We start from the raw sequence: 23,185 nt of genomic DNA on the forward strand, positions 1-23,185 counted from the left end.
CATGTGATTAAGTTACTTTTAAACATTTTATTGCTCATTGTTTCCATTTTTCAGGGAAATACATAATTATTTGGTAATTATTATATGAATAAAAATTGTTTATAATTATCTTAGAAATACATAAATATTTTAAATAATTTACATCATTTCCACTTTTAATTATGAAAAAATGCCAAAAGTTCCAAGAATTTAGCAACCATTCTATTAATGTGTTGTTTTTTTTTCTAGTTTTTTATATTTCCTATGATTCTTAGAAATTTCAATTCTAAAAAAAAAAAATAGGAGTGGAAAACTGAGGCCTGTAAAATTTTTCTTCTCGTCGACAAAAAAGCATAATATTAACCAGAAAGTTAATATATCCTCCAAAGAACTTTTGTTTCTTGAGTAAGTTTTTTATAGCCCAAATAATAGAGATAATATTTGTAGATTTACCTATTTTTAATAAAATTTGGAGCTAAATTTAACAGTATTTTTTTTCGAGTAGGGGGAAGGTGACATTTAATGATCCCCCTAAGAAAAAATGTAATTATTGGTTTCTTTATTCAAGTGTTGCAATATTGTCATTGAATTATTTAATATTTCTCAAAAAAGATCGTTTAATTGACCTTGTAAGAATAGGTGGGTAAAACGATTCCATTGCATTTTTTTGCCAAACAGTTCACATAAAATATTAATTGTCCTTTTACATTGTATCAATGATTAGTATGAAAACAAAAATCACTTGTGCAATCGTCTAAATCAACACATTCATGATGGGGATCATTTTAGCTATTCTATAATTTAAGACACAAAATAGGGATCATTTTAACGTATATAAAGTGGGTCATTTTACCCGTAACGACATATTTGAATATCTTCATAAAATCTGACCTTAAAATTTATTATACACCAATCAAAATGTGTTATAATATTATTAAAAGTCAACAGAAGCCAACAGTAAAACAACCTTTGGCGAAAACTATCACAAAAAAGTAATTTTACGCTGAAACTTGTCTTATCATAAGCAATAAAAATAATATTTTTGCTACGAAACCCAAAATAGCTTATACATCATCATAATTCTTTGGTTGAACGATTAATTTTATTACGAGGAAGCCATCTATCGATAAAATACCAGATGGCTTTAAAACAACGAGGGATCATTTTACTATGAGGGATCATTACATATAGCACTTTGCCGTATATAAACAGAAAGTTTTATTTACCAGATATTTTTTCGGAAATGTGACGTGACGGGAGAAATGTCAAATTTTTTAGCTGACGGGACTTTATTCTACTTTAAAGGTTCGAATCGAGAAGATCATAGACTAGGCTGAAATTAAGGAGACCATCAATATTCCAATTAGCCTTCTTCCTCTAAAGATTAAAAAAAGATCCTCTGGATGGCAGGATATATTGGTACCCCCCCCCCCCTTAGTGTTGCCATCTAGAGAATCTTTTTTTAATCTTCAGATTAAAAAGCCTAATTGGATTTCATGAAAAATGCTCGACATCTTAATGATTTTGGAAAGTTTTAGTTCGATCCAATTCGTTAAACTTTTGATGATTCCTGCTTTAAAGAGGACAAGCCCTGTGTTTAAAGCTTAAAAAAAATATTTAAATTCGAATGTTTTGGGTCAATGGCTAAAATATTTCCCGTATAGCTCATAAAACCCTTATTGTGCCAAAAAAGCCACGGTTTATTCTTTACCAAAGGCTGAGTAACGATGTATTAAATGACCAATTTTTAAAATTAGATATTCAATATTTAAATTGAGATCAAAAATGAATAGAAATGTGGGTAATAAATTTTGTTTCATTGAAATTCTTTACATTAGAATAATTTAGAGATTAACTGAAGTAGATAAGACTCAATCTCTCAGTTAAACTTGCAAAATTCTTTTAATTATTTCATTAAAGTTCAGTGTTAAAAATGACTTTAGAACAAATTGAAAAATCTCCAAATAGAGATTACAAATATGTTGAAGTGCAAAATGAAGATAAAGAATTGGGTCATTGTGAACCAAAAAAGAATTATACTCGAGAATACATTATAGCAATAATTTGTACGTATTTTTGATAAATTTCAAAAAATTATACGAATAATATTTTACTGATTTTTAACAGCAACACTTGGTACCATTGTTTGTGGAATACAATTCACATGGATTAGTCCAATATTACCACAATTATTGTCTGGAAACTTCAAGATACAAATAACTATGGCAGAATCTGTATGGGTTTTTGGTCTATTACAAATTGGTGGTCTTCCAGGATCTATAACGGTATCAATGATATCGAATTATATTGGAAGGAAAAAAACAATTGTTTTGACCGCAATTCCGTTTATAATCTCATCTATTATTCGTATTTACGCTGAAACAGTGTTGCATTATTATATTGCACAATTTATAGGAGGTTTTAGTGTTGGTGCCAGTTTTGCAGTGGCATCAATGTATATCAGTGAAATTTCCTCGCCAGAAATCCGTGGAGTTTTATCCATTTTTATTCATTTTTCAATTAGTGTTGGGGTATTATTTGTTTTTGTTTTGGGTGCGTATTTACCGATAGTTACTTATTACTACGTCTTGGCAATTTTCCCAATTGTTCAGTTAATTTTCACTTTATATTTACCCGAAACGCCGTATTTTCAAGTGATGAAACAAGATTATAAAGGAGCAGAAAAAACTTTAAAATTTCTGCGAAAAAAATCAAATGTTCAAGACGAATTAAATCGCTTAATTGAAGGCTATAAGGAGGAAATGGCGGAACAAAAGCAATCATTTTGGGATCTGTTCAGGGATAGAACCAATCTTAAATCACTGTTAATAATTGCTGTACTCACCATGGCCCAACAATGGACTGGTTCTACAGCAATTTTTTCATATTCACAAGTAATTTTTGAAGATGGCCATTCAAGTATTTCAGCTCAAACATGTGGAATATTAAAAGCAATTCTGAATTTTGTTTGTGCGTTTGTTCTTGCATCGGTAATAGATCGATTTGGACGGCGTGTTTTACTTTTGATTTCTGCAATAATGACTCTTATACCGTTGGCAATGATGGCTGTATACTTTTATTTACAAAACTACACAGATTTCAAGTATATCGAACACTTTCGATTAATACCTTTAATTGGAATTTTATCGTTTAAATTTGCTTATGGGATTGGCCTAGGCGGAATACCTTATATACTTTCAGGAGAATTATTTCCAACAAAGGTTAAAGCTTATGCATCCTCTCTAAATTCAATCGTCATGACTGCAGTTGGTGTTCTAGCAAATAAAATGTATCAAGTTGCTCTTAAAGAATTTGATTATCCAGGTGCATTTGGAATGTTTATGATGTGGCTTCTTCTAGCGATAATATTTATCTATTTTATGGTACCAGAAACTAAAGGATTATCTTTGGAAGAGATTCAAGTTAAATTAAGAAAACCAAATAAAAAATAAAAACATCATTTATATGTAGATAATGAAAAAAATGTCAGCATCTTTTGAATGTCGTTTCAGATACTTTGTTTGAGAAGGTTCTCAAAAAATCACGTTTTCTTAGAATCAATTTTTGGCATTTTTATGTTAAATTATTTACGATATTTTACTACGTGAGTAAGGGAGTGCGAGCACCAAGGAAGTTTTAGATTTAGGGTTAAAATTTTATAGGTACCTTATTTTCAACTTTGATGATGAATTTTGTTATAACTTCATGAATGTAGACGAAAAATAAGAAAACAATTTTTCGATATCTGCTTTGGTTTTCGAAATATTAAAAGTTAAATAATTTAACAAAATTATCAATTTTCTGTATTTTAAAAATTACTCCATTATCGAAAAATTTTACTCGCACTTTTCGTTTCATATTGATAAGTTATAACATAATTCACCAACAAAATTGAAAAAAATTAATTTTTTTAAATTTGTGTTCCCACTACCGTGCACATACATCCTTAATTAGTCGGGCACAACGATTTTTTTTGGTTTTCAATAATTTATTAAGGTTTTAACGTTAATTAAAATTTTTTTTTCAATTTTCATCGACTAGTTTTGGAGAAATCTATTAAAACATATCATCCATCTACCGTTTTACCATAAAACTAATGTTAACTATGCCTACTTTTGAAGTCATTTATTTATTTAAATAATCAGGCAACTCCCCCTAAAATTTCCAGAATTGATTGATAAGTCAAACTTCATATAAAAAAAATCAAGCTTTTTATTTAAAATTGCTTTGTCGCTCGTAGGTGCATCCTTCAGTTACAATTAAGATTTTTATCACTCATTATATATCATAATTAATTTTAATTATTATATTTAAAACAATTGTTAATAACTATCGAATGAATAAATATAAATTCATTATTTTACACAATTACAATTGTAGTCGACTTTTAATTGAAATTAAATTGCATTTATTTAGATAATAAAATTAAAGATACTATTTATAGATAATTTTAAAAAAATTGGGCCTAGATAATATAAAATTCTTTGTCTGTATACATATAAACAAATTATTTACGAAATTTATTACGGAAATATATCGTGAGACATCGTTGATTATCAGGTAATAATTGATTAAGTTGTATCTCAAGTCAAGGAGATTACAAATTAGAGCAGTGACTACTAAACTATGATTGGATTCAAAAATTTATTTAGGGGTCCTTTCGCCGCTAATGTTAATTTAAAATAAATTGAGTCTGGTGCGACCCTCCAGAACCACACGAAAAACATCCCCGTATAATAAAAAGTTATAAAAAGGTCTTGTTAACATTTATAGATAATGTTTCGAACATGTCTTACAATTTATGCTGAAATGATCATAAATTTTATACATAACTAGCTGTTACCCGCCCGCTTCGCGTGGCGTAAAATATACGCCAGGCGCGAAAAATATTAATTTTGTTATCTAACTACGTAAGTAGTTATCATAAATGAATTTTTGGCAAACACCCCCGCAACCCCCCTTGTGGGTGGAATTTCGTAAAATACGTTCTTAGCTGACCTCTACTTGGCAAAAGGAATATTCCTGCCAAATTTCAAGTCTCTAGGTCTTATAGTTCCAGAGATATCGTGATGAGTGACTATCTATATCTATAGAAAGTCTCCTATATATTTATAGATGTCGAATTTGATCCAATTTTCAATTTTGTTGGTTTTGTTTTTCGTAGTTTTTTTTTGTCTTTTTTATTTCTATTAAAAAACCGCTAAACCAATTCTGTTGAAAACATCTTCAGTTGTCAACTGTGCGATTACGCGTCGAATGCACTTAGTCGTATGTCAATAGCATATGCACATACGCACACACGCACACACAGATATCACATTGAAAAGATTTAATTCGGTTATTTGCGCCCTTGAAACCGCAGAAATATGTAAGACTGGAGATTTTAAAAATCGGCCCCGTTACATTGACTTCCTCTGGGAAGTTAAATACTAGATTGCAAGAAAAAATTATTTTTTTTTATAATAGTTTAAGTCTTTATCTATCGTATAGCGAAGTTTCAATCATACTTTACCTTGTAAGCTTTTGTGAAAATTTAAAAACAAATGTTTACATTTGTTGACAGTTTTACGACAAAGTAAGATTCTACCAACTTATACTACCAGTTATCCATTCAATTCAATCAAAAAAAAAAGTGATAATTAGTTTTTCGAAGTATTTAGGTTTCTGTTTTTACACTAAAATATCTAATTTACCGGGAAATTTACTGAGAAATAAATAATAAACGGAAAAAACAATCCTAGCAGGATAATTTGTTATTAAAGCAGCAAGTAAATACTTTGATATGAGGCAATATTTTCTTGCTATACTTAAATTTTTATGATGTTAATTAGTTATTTTATTTAATTAAGGAGGTCCTTTTGACGCCTATGTTAATTAAAAAAATGCACAATTTACTTCCAGCCAGTGAAAGGACTACACCCTAATTAGGATTTCAATCTATGGACAAAGAAAGATATGGACAACATTAAAAAATATCGTCAATTTTCTCAAAAATGAATACATTCCAGATTTGATTTTATTATACGACTTTCCAAACGGTAGCCAATAATCTGCCACACATGAGATATAGACTCAACAGTGATCCTAGTAGGCTTGTATTTGCATCAAGGAGCCGTTAACTACTGGCTAAAATATTAGTTTCCTACCTCCGAATGTTTTTGAGAGTTTAAGAAAATTGAACGATGTATCAGTGCAAACAGTTTGTTAGATAAACCTAATATGAAAAACTGCGAACTCAAAAATTTTGGATAAAATAAAAAAGTGTCATAGTTCACGTCTTAAAGTTTGCTAAATCGGAACGGGGATATTCCGGATTAGAATCTTCACGAATCCTCCCTTCACGAACCTAAGATAAGTTCCGAGATTACTCCAATGAAAAACCTGAGTACTGATTCCTAATAGTTCCTATTCTTCACCCAATCACTCAATGAATTTAATTTGAATAGAATTTGCAAAAAAAAGCAATTATGTGAGCATATGAAAATAGCATATGAAAAACAGAGGTAAAACCCCATGAAAAAAATTAAATCATAAATAAATAAATTCAAGTTCATAATAAACAAACATTTTGACAAGAAAATAACTAAAGGATTAACGCCGCTATAAATTATCAATATACTTGTTATGAACAGATAAGATTTAAAAGTCTCGTCTAATTTTGCAAAATGATTTAATAAAAAATTGAATTGAATAAATAATTTAGTATTGAAAATGCCTTTAGAACAAAATGAAAAGTCTCCAATTCGAGATTACAAATATGCTGAAGTGCAAAATGAAGATAAAGAACTGGGTCATTGTGATCCAAAAAAGAATTATTCTAGAGAATATATTACCACAATAATTGGTATGTATTTTTTTTTTTTTTTTGGAAATATTTTCAAAAACTTTTAAACTATATTATTTTGATTTTTAACAGCAACACTTGGTACAATTGTTTGTGGAATACAATTCACATGGATGGGTCCAATATTACCGCAAATGCTGTCTGGAAGCTTCAAGATACAAATAACCATGGCAGAATCTGTATGGGTTTTTAATCTATTACACGTTGGAGGTCTTATAGGATCTATTGTTGCATCAATGATAACAAACCATTTTGGAAGAAAAAGAACAATTGTTTGGACCACAATTCCGTTTATAATTTCATCTATTATTCGTATTTACGCTGAAACAGTGTTGCATTATTATATAGCACAATTTATAGGAGGTTTTAGTGTTGGTGCCAGTTTTGCAGTGGTATCAATGTATATAAGTGAAATTTCTTCGCCAGAAATCCGTGGTATTTTGTCCACTTTCATTCATTTTTCAGTTAGTGTTGGAATACTATTTGTTTTTGTTTTGGGCGCATGTTTACCGATTATTACCTATTACTACGTTTTGGCAATTTTTCCAATTATTCAGTTAATTTTCACATTTTATCTACCCGAAACGCCATACTTTCAAGTGATGAAACAAGATTATAAAGGAGCTGAAAAAACGCTAAGATATATTCGAAAAAAATCTAATGTTCAAGATGAATTAAATCGCTTAATTGAAGGCTATAAAGAGGAAGTTTCAGAAAAGGATCAAACATTTTTGGATCTGTTCCGAGACCGAACAAATCTTAAGTCAATAATTATAATTACTGTACTCACCATGGCCCAACAATGGACGGGTGCTACAGCGATTTATGGTTATTCGCAAGTTATTTTTGTGGATGGTCATTCAAGTATTTCAGCCGAATCATGTGGAATACTTCTAGCTCTGATGAATTTTGCTGTTGTATTTCTTCTTGGAGCGGTAATAGATCGTTTTGGACGACGTGTTTTGTTAATGGTTTCAGGAATTGTTACCCTCATCCCGTTGACAATGCTAGGTGTCTACTTTTATTTACAAGACTTTACAGATTTCAAGTATATCGAACATTTTCGATTAGTACCTTTAATTGGAATTGTATTTTTTAAATTTTCTTACGGGGTCGGTTTAAGTGGAATTCCGTATGTTCTTTCAGGGGAATTATTTCCAACAACTGTTAAAGCTTATGCATCATCTCTGAATTCGATCACGATGACTGCAATTGGAATTGTAGCAAATAATATGTATGAGATTGCTTTTAAAGAATATAATTATCCAGGTGTTTTTGCAATGTTTTTCATTTTGCTTGTTCTGGCAATAATTTTTATATATTTTATGGTACCAGAAACTAAGGGATTAACATTGGAAGAAATTCAAGTTAAATTAAGAAAATCGAATAAAAATAAAATACGGAAGATCTCAAATTGAATAATCAAATCAAATCCTGAATTTATGATATATGAGTCGTGTTCGTATATTGCTGAAAATGATTTCCGAAATTGTTTTTGCTTTGTTATATATACCGAGTGTCTTAAAATCATGGATCAGCCATGAGATTTCTTGACCTTCTGTTCTATTATAGATTAGTCTCATACCCGAAAAATCGATTGTAACCCTTTTGTGGCCGCATTTCACACCAATTCATTACTCATTTTCATATCCGAAAACTTTGGGACTAAATAGATTATTAATCAAAAGTTTATGTAAAATAAACTATTGATGGTCAAATTAGAAAAAATTGCTTCAATCGTGTCCCATTTTTGAACACAAAGGCTACTAAATCTAAACTAAATCCAACCAACTCGTAATTACAACAATACTCCGAGTACGATTACCACTAATCGTTAAATGAAAATTATCGAAATTGGCTAGGTATACCTACTGTTTAAAGGGATTCTTACATTTAATGTGAGAGGTCTACTCTAGGGATCCATATTCATAATTTCAAAACATCAAGAATCTATTAAAAAAAATGTAAATGTTGGAAAGTACATCATCGCATAAAAATAGAATTTGATCTAATATTTTGATCTCTTTTAACAAAACAATCACTTTGTAAACAAAGCCAAGAAGTATTTCCATGTCTCGTCATTGTGTTTATTGTTTTTTAAATAATTGTTTATTTGCTGTGTTGGAATTATATGTGATTAAAATATTCTATTCATAATTATTATTATCGCATCTTTCACGGAAAACATTAAAATATCTACCTACTTATGTATTTTTTTATTTAATAAAAATTGTTTTTAATTTTAATCAAATAAATAAAAATTTAATTATTCTAATTATTTAAAGCAATGCTACCTTCTTTCAATTAAAATTAAATTCCATTTTGAGTAATAACATAAGTGAAAACAAACAATTATTGTTGAAATATCATGTATAGACAGGGTTGATTACACTGTCTCATTATACAAACATACATGTCACACACATATAACTGATATTCCCATATAATACATACTATAAAATTTGCGCATAATTTGCGCTCTCACGGGTAAATAGTGATGTTAACGAAAAAATGTTTCAAACAAAAGTTGTTTATTTTTTTATAAGGAACATTTTTTGCATGTAAACTTTTGTTCTAGCTCTAACGGTCTATAAGATGGGACCTACGGACCCAACACTCAATTGACCTATGTTGCTCATTTACGAACTTGACCTCACTTTTTACGTCCTGAGCACGATATAGATATTTCGGCTTCTTTTTTCGTTTTTGAATTATCGTGTACATGGACGGACAGACGGACAGGCAGACAGCCGGAAATGGACTCATTAGGTGATTCTATGAACACCTATATCAAAGTTTTGTTCGTAGCATCAATATTTTAAAGCGTTACAAACTTTGCACTAAACTTAATATACTATGTATATTTCATATATGTGGTTTAATATGTATATTTCATATAGATGGTATAATTAGAGTAGACAGTAGTTGATACTGATTTTATGAACAAAACAATTGCTCAGTTTATTTCCTGCCAAAAATAAAATTACAATAAGGTATGTGTACCCTCAAGCAGAAGGTGGAAGGAAGGATATATATATATATCTTTTGCATTGATTTTCATACAAAATAATTAAATTGTTCAGGTTCAAATGGTTTAAAAATGTATAAAAATAATTTACATGGTATAAAAATAAAGGAAATACTTCCTTCGTATTATCTACGTAAAAAAATCCTGATCTTAAATCCTTGCATTTATAGGTATCGTATTTTGACCTATGACCTTTGACCCATCTAGCAAACTGTTAGAGATAGAATAGAAGTTTAAATGTAAAAAAAGTTCCATAAAAAAATTAAACAACTTTTGTTTGATTTAACATTTTTTCGTAAACATCATTGTTTACCCGTGAGGGAGCAAATTAGAACAAAACTATGGTATCAATTTTCTAGAAAAGGTACACTGATGAAAATTTGTTGGTTGTTTCAATAAGTAAGCCTTATAAAAAAAAAAACCCAAAAGTTTTTTAGAAAATACTTCAACACATTTTCAATAATTTTGAAGACCAGAACAATTTGTTGGTTTTTTGAACTTTTCTAATTTATTTAAAATAATGCAAACACTTACCCTGTAGGTACATATATATCAAGGTATATTTATATTAGTCCCAAGTTAGTAACGCTTAGAAATATTGAAGATATAAACTAAATTTTAGTATAGGTGTATGTTCATAAAATCACAAAGATTTACTCTATTATAAGATAATAGAAAATTTTCCAATGAACTCAAATGAACTCAACTACCATTTCCCGAATACTAAGAGATAAACAGATCATAAATTAAAAAAATCTACGTTACGTTCAAAAAAATTTTGACATTGGATTAGTTATGAGAATAAAATCGGCATAAATTATCAACATGTTTATTTTAAACTAGCCGTTACTTACAAGCCTTAATGGACAATTTTAACTTACTTCAAAAATAATAATCCAAATTAGTGTTAAAAATAGGTGTAAAAATATTTCAATAATCACACTCTCTTTCTTTTCAACTTTTTTTTCTTCTACCCTCGAAAATCTTCTATATATAACACACAATAATTGCCTGGTAACCTCTTTGATATCCTCTTGCACTCCTTATTCCTCCTCGTTGACACACCAATATCCCTTCTTGATTTTTGAGGAACTGTGTAGTGATTCCTGTTTAACATCAAGGAAGCATCCATAAACTACGAAGCTCAACTTTCGTTCTTTGGAACCGCTCCCCCTCTTTAGATGCAGTCTATTGTAGTATGTTTAAGTGTTTAACACACCAAATCTACTTCTTAAATCTCAAGGTAGTGTAGATAAATTTTTGTCTTAGACCACGTTTCGATCGCAACATAGTACTGGTGTATTTTTTTTGAAAAAATATTAATATAAAGTCAAAGGCCATCTATGAACGGTAATCAGAAGTTATCAAAGATCAGAATCAGAAGATATTTAACAAAGTAGAATTAAATAAGTCTATTGTGTCATCTATAGATGTAGATGAGTTTTGACCTGACGACCTTGCACTTGAGCATCGAGATCCACTATTACTGAACCACAAGATAATTTAAGTGACAAAACTGTAAAAGAAGTGTCGGCTGGACACATCTATTGCTAAATTCCCATCCGCCAAACACGCGATAAAGAACATAGTTCTAAAAGTCTTCAATATTCCAAAGAAAATAGTAATCCTTCATGTTTACTATTTTAATAATCCTCAGAGCTTAAAGTATCTCCATACCAAATTTCAACATAACCAGTTGGCCTAGTCGTGAAGGCAAGGAGACAGACAGACATGCAGCGAGAATTGCTTTCGCATTAATTACGGCATTTTAAATTTATAAAATCTCACCAATTTTGTAAATTCGTTTTAATTACCGCATAAAAATTAATTTTTCAAAATGATTTTGGAACAGCATGAAAACTCTCCAAAAAGAGATTACAAATATGATGAAGTACACTAGGAAGAATTGGGTAATTGTGAGCGAAAGCAAAATTATACGCAAGAATATATTACCACAATAATTTGTATGTATTTTAGATTAAAAAAAAAATTTTCCAAATAATTAATTTGATTTTTCATAGCAACACTTGGTATTGTTGTTTGTGGAATACAATTCACATGGATTGGTCCAATATTACCACAATTGTTGTCTGGAAGCTTCAAGATACAAATAACCATGGAAGAATCCGTTTGGGTTATTGGATTCTTACAATGTGGTTTCCTACCAGGATCTATTGTGGCATCAATGATAACAGATCATTATGGAAGGAAAAAAACCATTTTGATGACATCCATACCGTTCATTCTTTCCTCTTTAATTAGTATCTACGCTGAGTCAGTGATTCACTATTATATTGCGCGATTTTTAGGCGGTTTTGGCCTTGGTGCTAATAGTGTAGTGGTTTCAGTGTATATCAGTGAAATCTCTTCGCCAAAAATTAGTGGAATTTTATCTACATCGATTCATTTGGCCTTGAGTGTTGGAATATTGTTTGCTTTTGTTTTGGGTGCATATTTATCAATTGTTACTTATTGCTCGGTGTTGATCATTTTTCCAATTATACAGCTAATTTTCACATTTTATCTGCCAGAAACACCATATTTTCAAGTGATGAAACAAGATTATAATGGAGCAGAAAAAACATTAAGATTTCTTCGAAAAAAATCTAATGTCCGGGATGAATTAAATCGCTTAATTGAAGGTTATGAAGAGGAAACGTCGAAAAAGAAGCAATTATTTTGGGATCTGTTCAGAGATAGAACTAATCTTCAGTCAGTATTTATAATTACTGTACTTCGTGCGGCTCAAGTTTTTACGGGTTTTACTGCAATTAATGGATATTCACAAGTTATTTTTGAAGATGGCCATTCAAGTATTTCAGCCGAATCATGTGGAATATTTTTAGCCGTGATGAATTTTGTTGTAACATTTCTTTTTTTATTTGTAGTCGAGCGATTTGGACGACGAATTATACTTATGACTTCTGGAATCATCACTCTTATCCCGTTGACAATGCTGGGTGTCTACTTTTATTTACAAGACAATATTCATTTTGTGTATATCGAACATCTACGACTGATACCGTTAATTTCAATTGCACTTTTTAAATTTTCTTTTGGAATTGGTTTAAACGCAATACCATATATACTTGCCGTAGAATTATTTCCAACGAGTGTTAAATCGTATGCTTCATCTTTAAATGCAATTTGTTTAGCCGTATTCGGCGTTTTAGCGAATAAAGTCTATCAAGTTGTTCTTAAAGAATTTAATTATCCTGGTGCTTTTGGTATGTTTATAATTTTGCTTGTTCTGGTAATAATATTTACCTATTTTATGGTACCAGAAACTAAAGGATTAACTTTGGAAGAAATTCAAATCAAATTAAGAAAATCAAATAAAAAATAAAAATATTCAGAAAAGTTTCTTTAATTTCATACGAATCGAATATCAAAACAGAACTGATAAATTTTTGCATTTGATTCTCAATTTACCAAAATAATATGAATAATAGAAATTTTTCTCGCTTATCAGTTAAGAATATGATTTTAATTTTTAAATGACCTTAAAAGTTATGTTAGTTTTAGAAATTTACAACTCCACTATCGATGCACCAAATTATCAATAAAATTGAATTTCTGTTACAAAAACATTCTATGACCTCGAAATATTTTTCACTATAGGGAAAGAGGTAGTACCTATAGAATCAAAATTTTAATGTAGGAATTTTTAAAGGCACACATTAAAATATTCTCATGGAAATTGGTTTTTTAATAGAACTGTTATTCCCCAACACAATTTCATTTTATTTTTGGGAATTTTAATATTAAGCAACTATCGACAAAAAACGTGTGAATCATGGTTCATGATGTAAGAATTTAATCATAAAATTTAACGCGTTCTTGATACTTCACTTTCTAAAAATTTAACGATATGCTTAGTCCGTTAGCACTAGCGTTAATCGCTCGGTAATCTTTAGTCGCGTAATGAGAGATTTTCTCACGTGTCTTGCACATGCGTCAAATATTTCGCGTGTTAGATGTTCTTTAACTTTGTAAATCATAACCTCTACATAATTTTATATAAATTTATTTTTTAATGCAGTAGGTAATTAAAAATATTTTGATTACTTGATTATTGAATGATGCTTGAGAGTGAAAATATTAGAGCAGAGAAATAATCTAAATAATTAAATTCATTTGAACTAGTTGGACCATATTTTTAATTTACTGAGTACGACCTATAATTAACCAACGAAATAATACGAGTAGATCCGAAAATTTCCCAAGTTAATATTTTTTTGCTTATACCTTTACTCTCGTGAAAAAAATTCTGACAAACTTAAAAAAAAAAAATTTTTTTGAAAACTGCAAAGAGGTTGAAAAATTCTGAAAAATTCATAATTCGAAAATAGATAAAAGATAGAAAAAGTTTCAATTACATATATCATTTGAAAAATAAAAGTTATTTATGTTTGAACTCGAGTGCTGACGGGTGAAAACTGGAATATGGTATAACAAGACTTACTTAGAAATAATCAATTATTACCTTTACTATGATTTATAAAAGAATATGCAATGTTCAGCTTGTACAAGGACAGTTGAAAAAAATATTTTTATTTTATTGGGCAACAAAACCACACTGATAACCAGTCTTCAGCCTACTTGCGACTTTTGAACCTGGGTACTATGTCTTACCCTACTGATTAAAAAAATCACCTACATTTGTTAACAGCAACAAAGTATTCTGTGATTTTTTTATTATTACAAATCTACACGTGCAAAAAGTTGAACAAACGCTTATATACCTATGATTGGAGAATATAACTTATAAAAAAAAAGGTTAATGTCAATTCTCTAACGAAAGCCTTTGATTAATCTAGGCCTTAAAGAGTTCTGGATACACAGTGAGGAATGACGTCGACTAACGAAACATCTCAAAGTCGAAGCTACAAATATACCGGCATAAAAATTGAAGATAAAGATGAATCTACCTTTGTGCTCAAAAAATCAAATTATACTCAAGAATATCTGTCAACAGCTATTTGTAAGTACACCAGTTTTTTAACCAATCAGCACTCGCGTTATGAGAATTTTGCTTACGCTCGATCTATGTCACCACTATAAACCTTTGTAAAGAACAGTTTGTTTAAATTTATAATACTTTCATATATTACTATGTATAAAGTATAAAAATAGTTAATAGAAGCGGTAGGACTTGTTAACGGTAACTCCTTTTGCTCTTTTTTGAATACACCGAATAATATCAAAAGTTTTTTTTATGTCGAAAAGTTTCTTGAATTAGTTGCTTAAATTAGATTATTTTTTTTGTTGTGTATTTTATTTACAGCAACGTTTGGAATGTTTTTGGTTGGAATACATTTTACATGGATTGCACCTATTTTACCTAACCTATTATCGGGTACATTTAAAATACACATTACAATGGAACAATCTGTTTGGGTTATATCCTTGGTTCAAATTGGAGCCATTCCTGGCAGTATTCTTGCATCTTTAATATCAAATCACTATGGACGAAAAAAAACGATAGTGCTTATTTCAATACCTTATGTTGTCTCATCGATAATAAGCATTTTTGCTGAAAATGTTTGGCATTATTATCTTGCAAGATTTTTGGCAGGTTTAAGTGTTGGTGGAACGTTTTCTGTGATACCAATGTATGTGAGTGAAATTTCTTCACCAGAAGTTCGGGGTCTTTTATCAACATCAGTTCATATGTCATCAAAATTTGCGGTTATTTTAATTTATATTTCTGGAGCATATTTACCAATTGTAAAATATGAGATCTTCTGTGCAATTTTTCCCATTTTAATGCTCGTTTTCTCGCTTTTCTTACCGGAAAGTCCCTATTATTATGTGGTAAAACAAGATTTAGAATCGGCAGAAAAGTCATTAAAATTTTTGCGAAAAAAATCGAACGTTCGAAAAGAGCTTAACCGATTAATTGAAGGATATCAGGAGGAAACTGCTCGAGAAAAACAATCATTCTGTGATCTTTTCAAGTTCGATTACAATCGGAAATCATTGGTAATTATTTTTGTACTATTAATGGCTCAACAATTGGCTGGCGGAACAGCATTTCTCTCATATATTCAAGTAATATTTAAAGATGGAAATTCAAGTATAGCCGTGGAATCTTGTGGAATATTTGTAGCTATTATTAATTTTAGCACTGTTGTTTTATCTGGAGGATTAATAGATCGTCTTGGGCGACGTAAATTACTTTATATCTCTTGTTATAGCCAATTACTTCCTTTATCTGCCTTAGCCATTTATTTTTATTTACAAAACGTTGCTAAAGTTGAATATATCGAATATTTACGATTAACACCATTAATTGCCTTAGTAGTTTTTAAATTTGCTTACGCCATTGGAATTTCACCCATTCCATACCTGCTGTTAGGTGAATTATTTCCCACAAGTGTAAAAGCTCAAGCAGGATCGTTTATCACGATATGTGGATCATTGTTGGGGGTTGCAGCGAATAAAATGTATCAAACGTCTTTAACAGAATTTGGATATCCACCAACGTTTGGTATGTTTATTGTATTTGATATTTTAGCCATCATTTTTATATATTTTATGGTGCCAGAAACTAAGGGATTAACTTTAGAAGAAATTCAAATTAATTTGAGAAAATCGACTAAATAAAAAAAGTATTTTTTGAAGTAACAGAGGTTTTTATGTTACCGAGGTTTAAGTTATCGAGATTCTACTGTATTTGAGTTTAAACGACCAACACAATTATGGCGATCTATCGGCCGCCATTTATTTTTTTTCGAAAAAGTATTTTCTAGAGGTAAGAGTCTAAATGGCCGTGCGGTTTAAAGCGCTAGTTTTAGAACGTAGGATTATTTAGACTTAGGTTGCGGGTTCGAAACCAGGCAGCGGCAGTGTGAACAATTTATAATTAATGAGAGTGCAGATTTGATCACATTGTCGTCGCTTGGATAAGAACGAAGTAACCGACTCCACCCACATCAAAAATGTAATTGTATATGTTTGTAATTGATTAAATAAAGATTAACAAATAATGATGTGGGTGGCCTCTGTGATTAGGCATGCGTCACAAAAACGGAGGTTAAACCCCATTATTATTATTATTATTATTTTCTAGAGGTAGACTCAAAGTTTTGTCTTAATTTGCGACCTCACGGGTTAAAAAAATTCTATCAAGCAAAACTTGTTTATTTTTTGATAAGGAACATTTTTGATATTTGAAGTTTTATTCTATCTCTTACGGTTTTCAAGATGGTTCTACGAACTCAAGACCCAATTGACCTATGCTATTCAGTTACGAACTCAAACTCACTTTTTATGCCTGAGCACGCTTTAAAAATTTCAGCTTGATATCTCTTTTCGTTTTTGAGTTATCGACAGACGGGCGGACGGACGGACAGATAACCGGAAATGAACGAATTAGGAGATTTTATGAACACTTGGGTTTTGAAGTTTTTAGAGCATGCGTTCAAAAATGGAATAATAAACATTTTTGATATTTTTATTAAACTGGAAAGTTATTTGTAGGAACCTCAAGAATCGCACTAAAATCACCCCACAGCATATTGATGTTATCCATTTCAATTTTTGAGGTTTTCTCAAAAACCGCTCTATAGATTTTCATTAAAGTTGGCACAAGGCTAGACCTCAAGGTGTTCCTAGGATTGGTAGAAGCCACGTATCTGGGAAAATTCGAGAAGGCCCATACCCTAGGGAAAACTTTTCCAAATAGTTGAAAACAGGGTTTTTATCAACAAGGTCCTAGGTTTGATATAACTCCAATTCCCCTGGAGCCGTGGAGCTGGAGGGGATAAAATCGTCAAAAGTGGTCAAATCAACCCTGCCCAAAATTTATCAAATATTATTTAAAATGTCTTTTTAAGTAACTTTTGTAACTTGGTAATCTTTGCTTAACCTCACCCTTACCAAACTACATCCTTCTAAATATTATATTAAATCCAATAAATACCTAAACCTGTTCCTCATTACTTGTTTATAAATAATTCTTACAATTGGCTGCTTTCAATAAAAATACTACCAGAATAATATATCAATTTTATAATATAATAAAGTCTTGTCCGATGTTACGGGCCGTTTATTTATTTATGTAGAATGAATGGCCTCTCCAAAAAAGTTCATAAAAGAACGTAATTTTTATAACTATAAGTTGTAGTTGCTGAAGAAGTCTCATTGGCGAGACGAAACGTCCAACTGTAATGTTCTGATTTGATATTCCTAGTCCAATTTCCCTTTCGTTCAATTTGTTTATTGATGTAGGTTTTTTAGAAGATATGAACAGGTTTATACATATAAACCGATAGAAAATTTTATGCCCAATAACTTAATGGTAATGACATATTTTTTCTCTAAAATTCATAGTTTTCGAGTAAATTTCAAAAAACTTGTGAAAAAACATTGAACATCGTAATTTTTACCAAAATGAACCTTTTTTTTTCCTGCGCATATAAAAAAAAAAACTTTTAATCTACACGTAAAAATTGGCATAAAATACATTGTCGCACCCATAACTTAAGCAAATAGTAAAGTTATTCATTTTCTTATCAGTTTCATGAATTCTTGTCGATCCATCGAATAATTAATTCCAAATTACAATTTAATGACCTCGGAATTTTTATAAACGTAGGAGAAGTTGTTGTACCTAGAATCAAAATTTACATTAAGGTGTATTTTCATGCATTGGAATAAATAAATGGAAATTGTCACTGTTAACAGCACTGTTACTCTTCAACACTAATTTTTGTTATTGAGAATTTCAAATATTAAACAAATGTCGATTAACACGTGTGAACCATGGTACATGATGTAAGAATATAATTAAATACTTAATGCGATGTCAAGATACAAAGCTAGCGTATTTAAAAGTTTACCTCATAATTCAACGTTATATTGAAAAATTACAGTAAAAGATGTTAACGAAAATCGGCTAATAAACGAAAATGAAAAAAAAACTGCTCGTCTTTTGCTAAAATCTCATGGAATGTAATTCTTAGGTGTCAAATATCTGGTTAATAAACAATAATTTGTTAATTCAATGGAACGGTTAATAATAATAATAACGGTGAAAGTACATTAAAAATAGTAGTTAATCAACTTGTATGACGTAAATGTTAAATGTTTATCAAATAATCGAAAACTATACATTTGTTAGGTATATGTCATCCAAGTTGCCTATTTATAATTTTTGTATGCCAACTTTATTAACATTGATCAATTCTAAGAAACACATTCCATGAGGTTTCAGCAAAATGCGAGCGGTTTCTTTCATTTTCCTTGATTTGTAACATCTTTAACTGTACTATAATAACTCACCAATAACAAATGATTTTCAATCACCATGATTTATAAAATAACCAGTCTTCAGCCTACCTGTTCTAATAAAATAATCTCATTTCAATACAAATAATTTCTAGCAGAAAGCTAATAATATCTGTATTTAAAGGTAATAATATAAGTTGACTATAATAATTCACCCTTGATTTTAAAATGGAACAAGTTTGAATTTTGTCTTATTATAAAATAATTTTTTAATTATGTTTTTATAAAATCGTTTAGACACTTATCAGAATAATAAAAATAATAATGAAATAAATTAAATAAATATTAGAGATTTATATTGGAAATTCTAGAATTAAGTATTCATTAATTTTATTATTGTACCAATCATTGTATTGACGACTACGGTTTAAATACAGAAATTATCTACCAAAAAAGGTTAATAAAATTAATTCTCTAAAGTAAGGTCTGTGTTTATTAAACCTTTAAGTGTTTTCGATTCTTTCGATTCACACAGTGATGCAGAATGACGTCGACTAATAAAAACTCTCAAAATTGGAACTACAAATATACAGACATAGAAAATAAAGACGAAAATGAATCCACAATTGTGCAAGAAAAATCAAATTATATGCAAGAATATCTGTCAACATTTATTTGTAAGTACATTAATTTTTTTTATATAAAATTCGGTATAATTAACGATGTTTGTCGCTTAATTAAGCAACTTTGTACTTGTTACTAGGGGGTATTTGGGGTCGTAGAGCACGAATATCGCAACAGAATTAATCTCCAAGGTACTTGGTTTCCTGAGTACCTCGGGTACCATGGTTTACCAGCTGTAAATCGCAAAAAGGATTTTCCGAAACAAAAAGTTAACAAAAAATTATACTAAAAATGTTGAACTGAATATATTCAGCGAAAAATTAATTTAAAATTAGTTAATTTGGTGTTTAGTGGGCCAGTTCTGCTTAAACTACCGTCATAAATAGGCAGATTTATACTAAATCCAACCAGCTATAATGAACGTGGCCAAAGCGTTCTTGGTTTACATCTCAATCTCACCGATACTTCCTTTTTAAACTTAGTATTGAATTTGAGAAAAAAAGTTCCAAATAAAAGCTCTTACAAATATACGAAAAATTCAGCAGAATATAACTTCAAAATTTGTATATTTTTTATTTATTGGTTTATTTTCTTTACAGCATCGTTTGGAATATTTATGGTTGGATTACATTTTTCATGGATTGCACCAATTTTACCAACCCTTTTATCGGGTACATTTAAAGTACAAATAACAATGGCACAATCTGTTTGGGTTATATCCCTGCTACAAATTGGAGCTGTTCCTGGTAGTATTCTTGCATCATTTTTATCAAATCACTGTGGACGAAAAAAAACGATAGTGCTTATTTCAATACCATATGTTGTTTCATCGATAATAAGTATTTTTGCTGAAAATGTTTGGCATTATTATCTTGCCCGATTTCTAGCAGGCTTGAGTGTTGGTGGGACGTTTTCTGTGATACCAATGTATGTAAGTGAAATTTCTTCATCAGAAGTTCGAGGTCTTTTATCAACAGCAGTTAATATTTCATTAAAATTTGCGGTTATTTTAGTTTATATTTCTGGAGCATATTTACCAATTGTTGAATATGGGATTTTCTGTGCAATTTTTCCCATTTTAATGTTCGTTTTCTCGTTTTTCTTACCAGAAACTCCTTATTATTATGTGGTAAAACAAGATTTAGAATTGGCAGAAAAATCATTAAAATTTTTGCGAAAAAAATCGAATGTTCGAAATGAACTCGATTGCTTAATTGAAGGATACAAAGAGGAAACTGCTCGAGTAAAACAATCGTTTTGGGATCTTTTCAAGTTTGATTACAATCGAAAATCGTTACTTATTGTTTTTATACTTGTATCGGCTCAACAATTGGCTGGCGGAAAAGCATTTGACTCATATATTCAAGTAATATTTAAAGATGGAAATTCAAGTATAGCTGTCGAATCTTGTGGGATTATTGTATCTGTCATTAATTTTATCACTGTTATTATATGTGGCAGTTTAATAGATCGCCTTGGGCGGCGAAAATTACTTTGTATTTCTTGTTTCGGTATGTTACTTCCCTTGTCTGCCTTAGCCATTTATTTTTATTTACAAAACGTTGTCAAAGTCGAATACATCGAATATTTACGATTAACACCTTTAATTGCATTAGTAAGTTTTAAAATTGCCTTCGTGATAGGAATTGCACCACTTCCTTTCGTACTGTTAGGCGAATTATTTCCCACAAGTGTAAAAGCTCATGCAGGATCGTTTATCACGATATGTATGTCATTTTTGGGGGTTGCAGCGAATAAAATGTATCAAACGGTTTCAACAGAATTTGGATATCCACCAACTTTTGGAATGTTTGTTGTATTAGATATATTAGCACTAATTTTTATATATTTTATGGTGCCAGAAACTAAGGGATTAACTTTAGAAGAAATTCAAATTAATTTGAGAAATTCGATTAAACAAAAAAAGTAGTGTTTTTTTTTTGTTAAATTTTATGCAGATTCTCAGAATATTCTTACTTTGAATGGTATTTTTCTTTTTGGAAGTTGAAGAAATTTCAATCGCATTTGTGTTAGTTTTAGTTGGAATGTAATCTGATTCAAAAAAATTTCGATCTTTTAAAATTTTTTCGAAATACACAAACTTTTGATTAATAGTCTGTCTCACTCTTAAATATGTCAAAATTCTGACGCTATTTATCAGTTTTGTGTCATTTATCGATAGTATAAAGGGCATTAAAAGTCGTAGTGTATCGTTTTTTTTTGTTTTGTTTTGTTTTTGTTTTTGTTTGTTTTTTATAAAAGCATATAAACTTTTAAGTGTTATAGAAGAAAGTTCATTTGTTGATTGCTTACACTGTATAAATTATAGTTTGTTAATCCTTTATTAATAATCTGTTAAGTGTTAAAATTTCTTAAAGTTTTTGTTTTTTAAAAGTGTATTGATTGTGGATAGCCTTAAATATTTCTGAAAAGTTTTTAAATTTAATGGTCGGCTGAATTTCAGAACTTTATAGTTTGTTATTTTTTTAAATATGTGATCTCTTAAAAGTTTCAAATTTGCTGTTTTACAACTGTGATTTGATATGGCTTAAAAATAGTTAATTTCTAGTTTTAAATTTTGTATTATCATTTATAAAACTGTTAACAAAACAATTTTATCGCATCAGCACTCGCGTTAACCGTTCGGTAATCTTTATTCGGGTGATGAGAGATTTTCTCACGCGTTCAGCACATGTGTCACATATTTTGCGCTTTATATATTCGTTTACTTTGTAAATCATAACCTCTACATAATTTTATATAAATTTATTGATGTTTGAGAGTGAAAATCTTAGATTAGGGCGGAGAAATAATCTAAATAATTAAATTCATTTTAACAAATTTCACCATCTTTCTATCACAAGTTTTTTAAATTTACTGAATATAACTAATATTAAACAAACGAAACTTAACAAACAGACTAAGACTCGATAATTTCCAAAGTGAATATTTTTTTGCTTACACCTTTACTCTAGTGATGGGTGAAATTCTCACACTATAGATAGATTGAAGATAGAAAAAGATTCAACGACATATACCACTTGAAAGATAAAACTTATTTATTTTGGAAATCAAGCGTGACCAAATTCTCAAAACGCAAGTGCGGACGGGCTAAGAATTGTGAGTGACAATTGTTTACAAACTGTTCTTTACAAGGTTTATAGTGGCAAAGAAAAAAAAAATATAAAAAAAAATCGTGAAATCGTAATTATTCAAAGAAAACGGGATTGAGAATTATCGGAGCAAACTATTAATGTTTTTTGGAAGGGCGTTAACAAGTGGTATTTTTGATGGTCAATAATTATTGATGGTCTGACCCATTTTCGAAGTTAGGAACTGGTCTATAACTTTTATGAACAATTCAAAGGAATAATATATTTTACCACTTACCAAATAGTTGAATATTAAAATATGAAAATACATAATTTTACATAAATACATAAAACTTTCATATATTCCTTTCTGCATATAGCATT

At 29.8% G+C, this 23,185-nt stretch overlaps 5 protein-coding genes across 5 annotated transcripts; all 5 read left to right on the forward strand.

The window, feature by feature from the left end:
- Positions 1–1,912: 1,912 nt before the first annotated feature.
- Positions 1,913–3,652, forward strand: LOC123296246 (facilitated trehalose transporter Tret1-like). The gene is made up of 2 exons (XM_044877707.1): positions 1,913–2,045; positions 2,107–3,652. The coding sequence occupies exons 1-2, from the start codon at positions 1,913–1,915 to the stop codon at positions 3,429–3,431; spliced, it is 1,458 nt and encodes a 485-aa protein (XP_044733642.1). The 3' UTR covers positions 3,432–3,652.
- A 2,983-nt stretch (positions 3,653–6,635) lies between these two features.
- Positions 6,636–8,942, forward strand: LOC123295216 (facilitated trehalose transporter Tret1-like). The gene is made up of 2 exons (XM_044876468.1): positions 6,636–6,823; positions 6,896–8,942. Exons 1-2 carry the CDS (start codon positions 6,691–6,693, stop codon positions 8,239–8,241), a joined length of 1,479 nt encoding a protein of 492 aa, XP_044732403.1. The 5' UTR covers positions 6,636–6,690; the 3' UTR covers positions 8,242–8,942.
- Positions 8,943–11,879: 2,937 nt separating this feature from the next.
- Positions 11,880–13,658, forward strand: LOC123296247 (facilitated trehalose transporter Tret1-like). The gene is made up of 3 exons (XM_044877709.1): positions 11,880–12,664; positions 12,740–13,078; positions 13,621–13,658. Exons 1-3 carry the CDS (start codon positions 11,968–11,970, stop codon positions 13,656–13,658), a joined length of 1,074 nt encoding a protein of 357 aa, XP_044733644.1. The 5' UTR covers positions 11,880–11,967.
- A 1,044-nt stretch (positions 13,659–14,702) lies between these two features.
- Positions 14,703–18,839, forward strand: LOC123296248 (facilitated trehalose transporter Tret1-2 homolog). The gene is made up of 3 exons (XM_044877710.1): positions 14,703–14,835; positions 15,139–16,447; positions 18,821–18,839. Exons 1-3 carry the CDS (start codon positions 14,703–14,705, stop codon positions 18,837–18,839), a joined length of 1,461 nt encoding a protein of 486 aa, XP_044733645.1.
- Positions 18,840–19,629: 790 nt separating this feature from the next.
- On the forward strand, positions 19,630–22,183 carry LOC123296249 (facilitated trehalose transporter Tret1-like). The gene is made up of 3 exons (XM_044877711.1): positions 19,630–19,762; positions 20,309–21,518; positions 22,174–22,183. The coding sequence occupies exons 1-3, from the start codon at positions 19,630–19,632 to the stop codon at positions 22,181–22,183; spliced, it is 1,353 nt and encodes a 450-aa protein (XP_044733646.1).
- The last annotated feature ends 1,002 nt before the right edge of the window (positions 22,184–23,185 follow it).

Source organism: Chrysoperla carnea, chromosome 3 (assembly GCF_905475395.1).
Source record: "Chrysoperla carnea chromosome 3, inChrCarn1.1, whole genome shotgun sequence".
In the NCBI taxonomy this organism is placed as follows: domain Eukaryota; kingdom Metazoa; phylum Arthropoda; class Insecta; order Neuroptera; family Chrysopidae; genus Chrysoperla; species Chrysoperla carnea.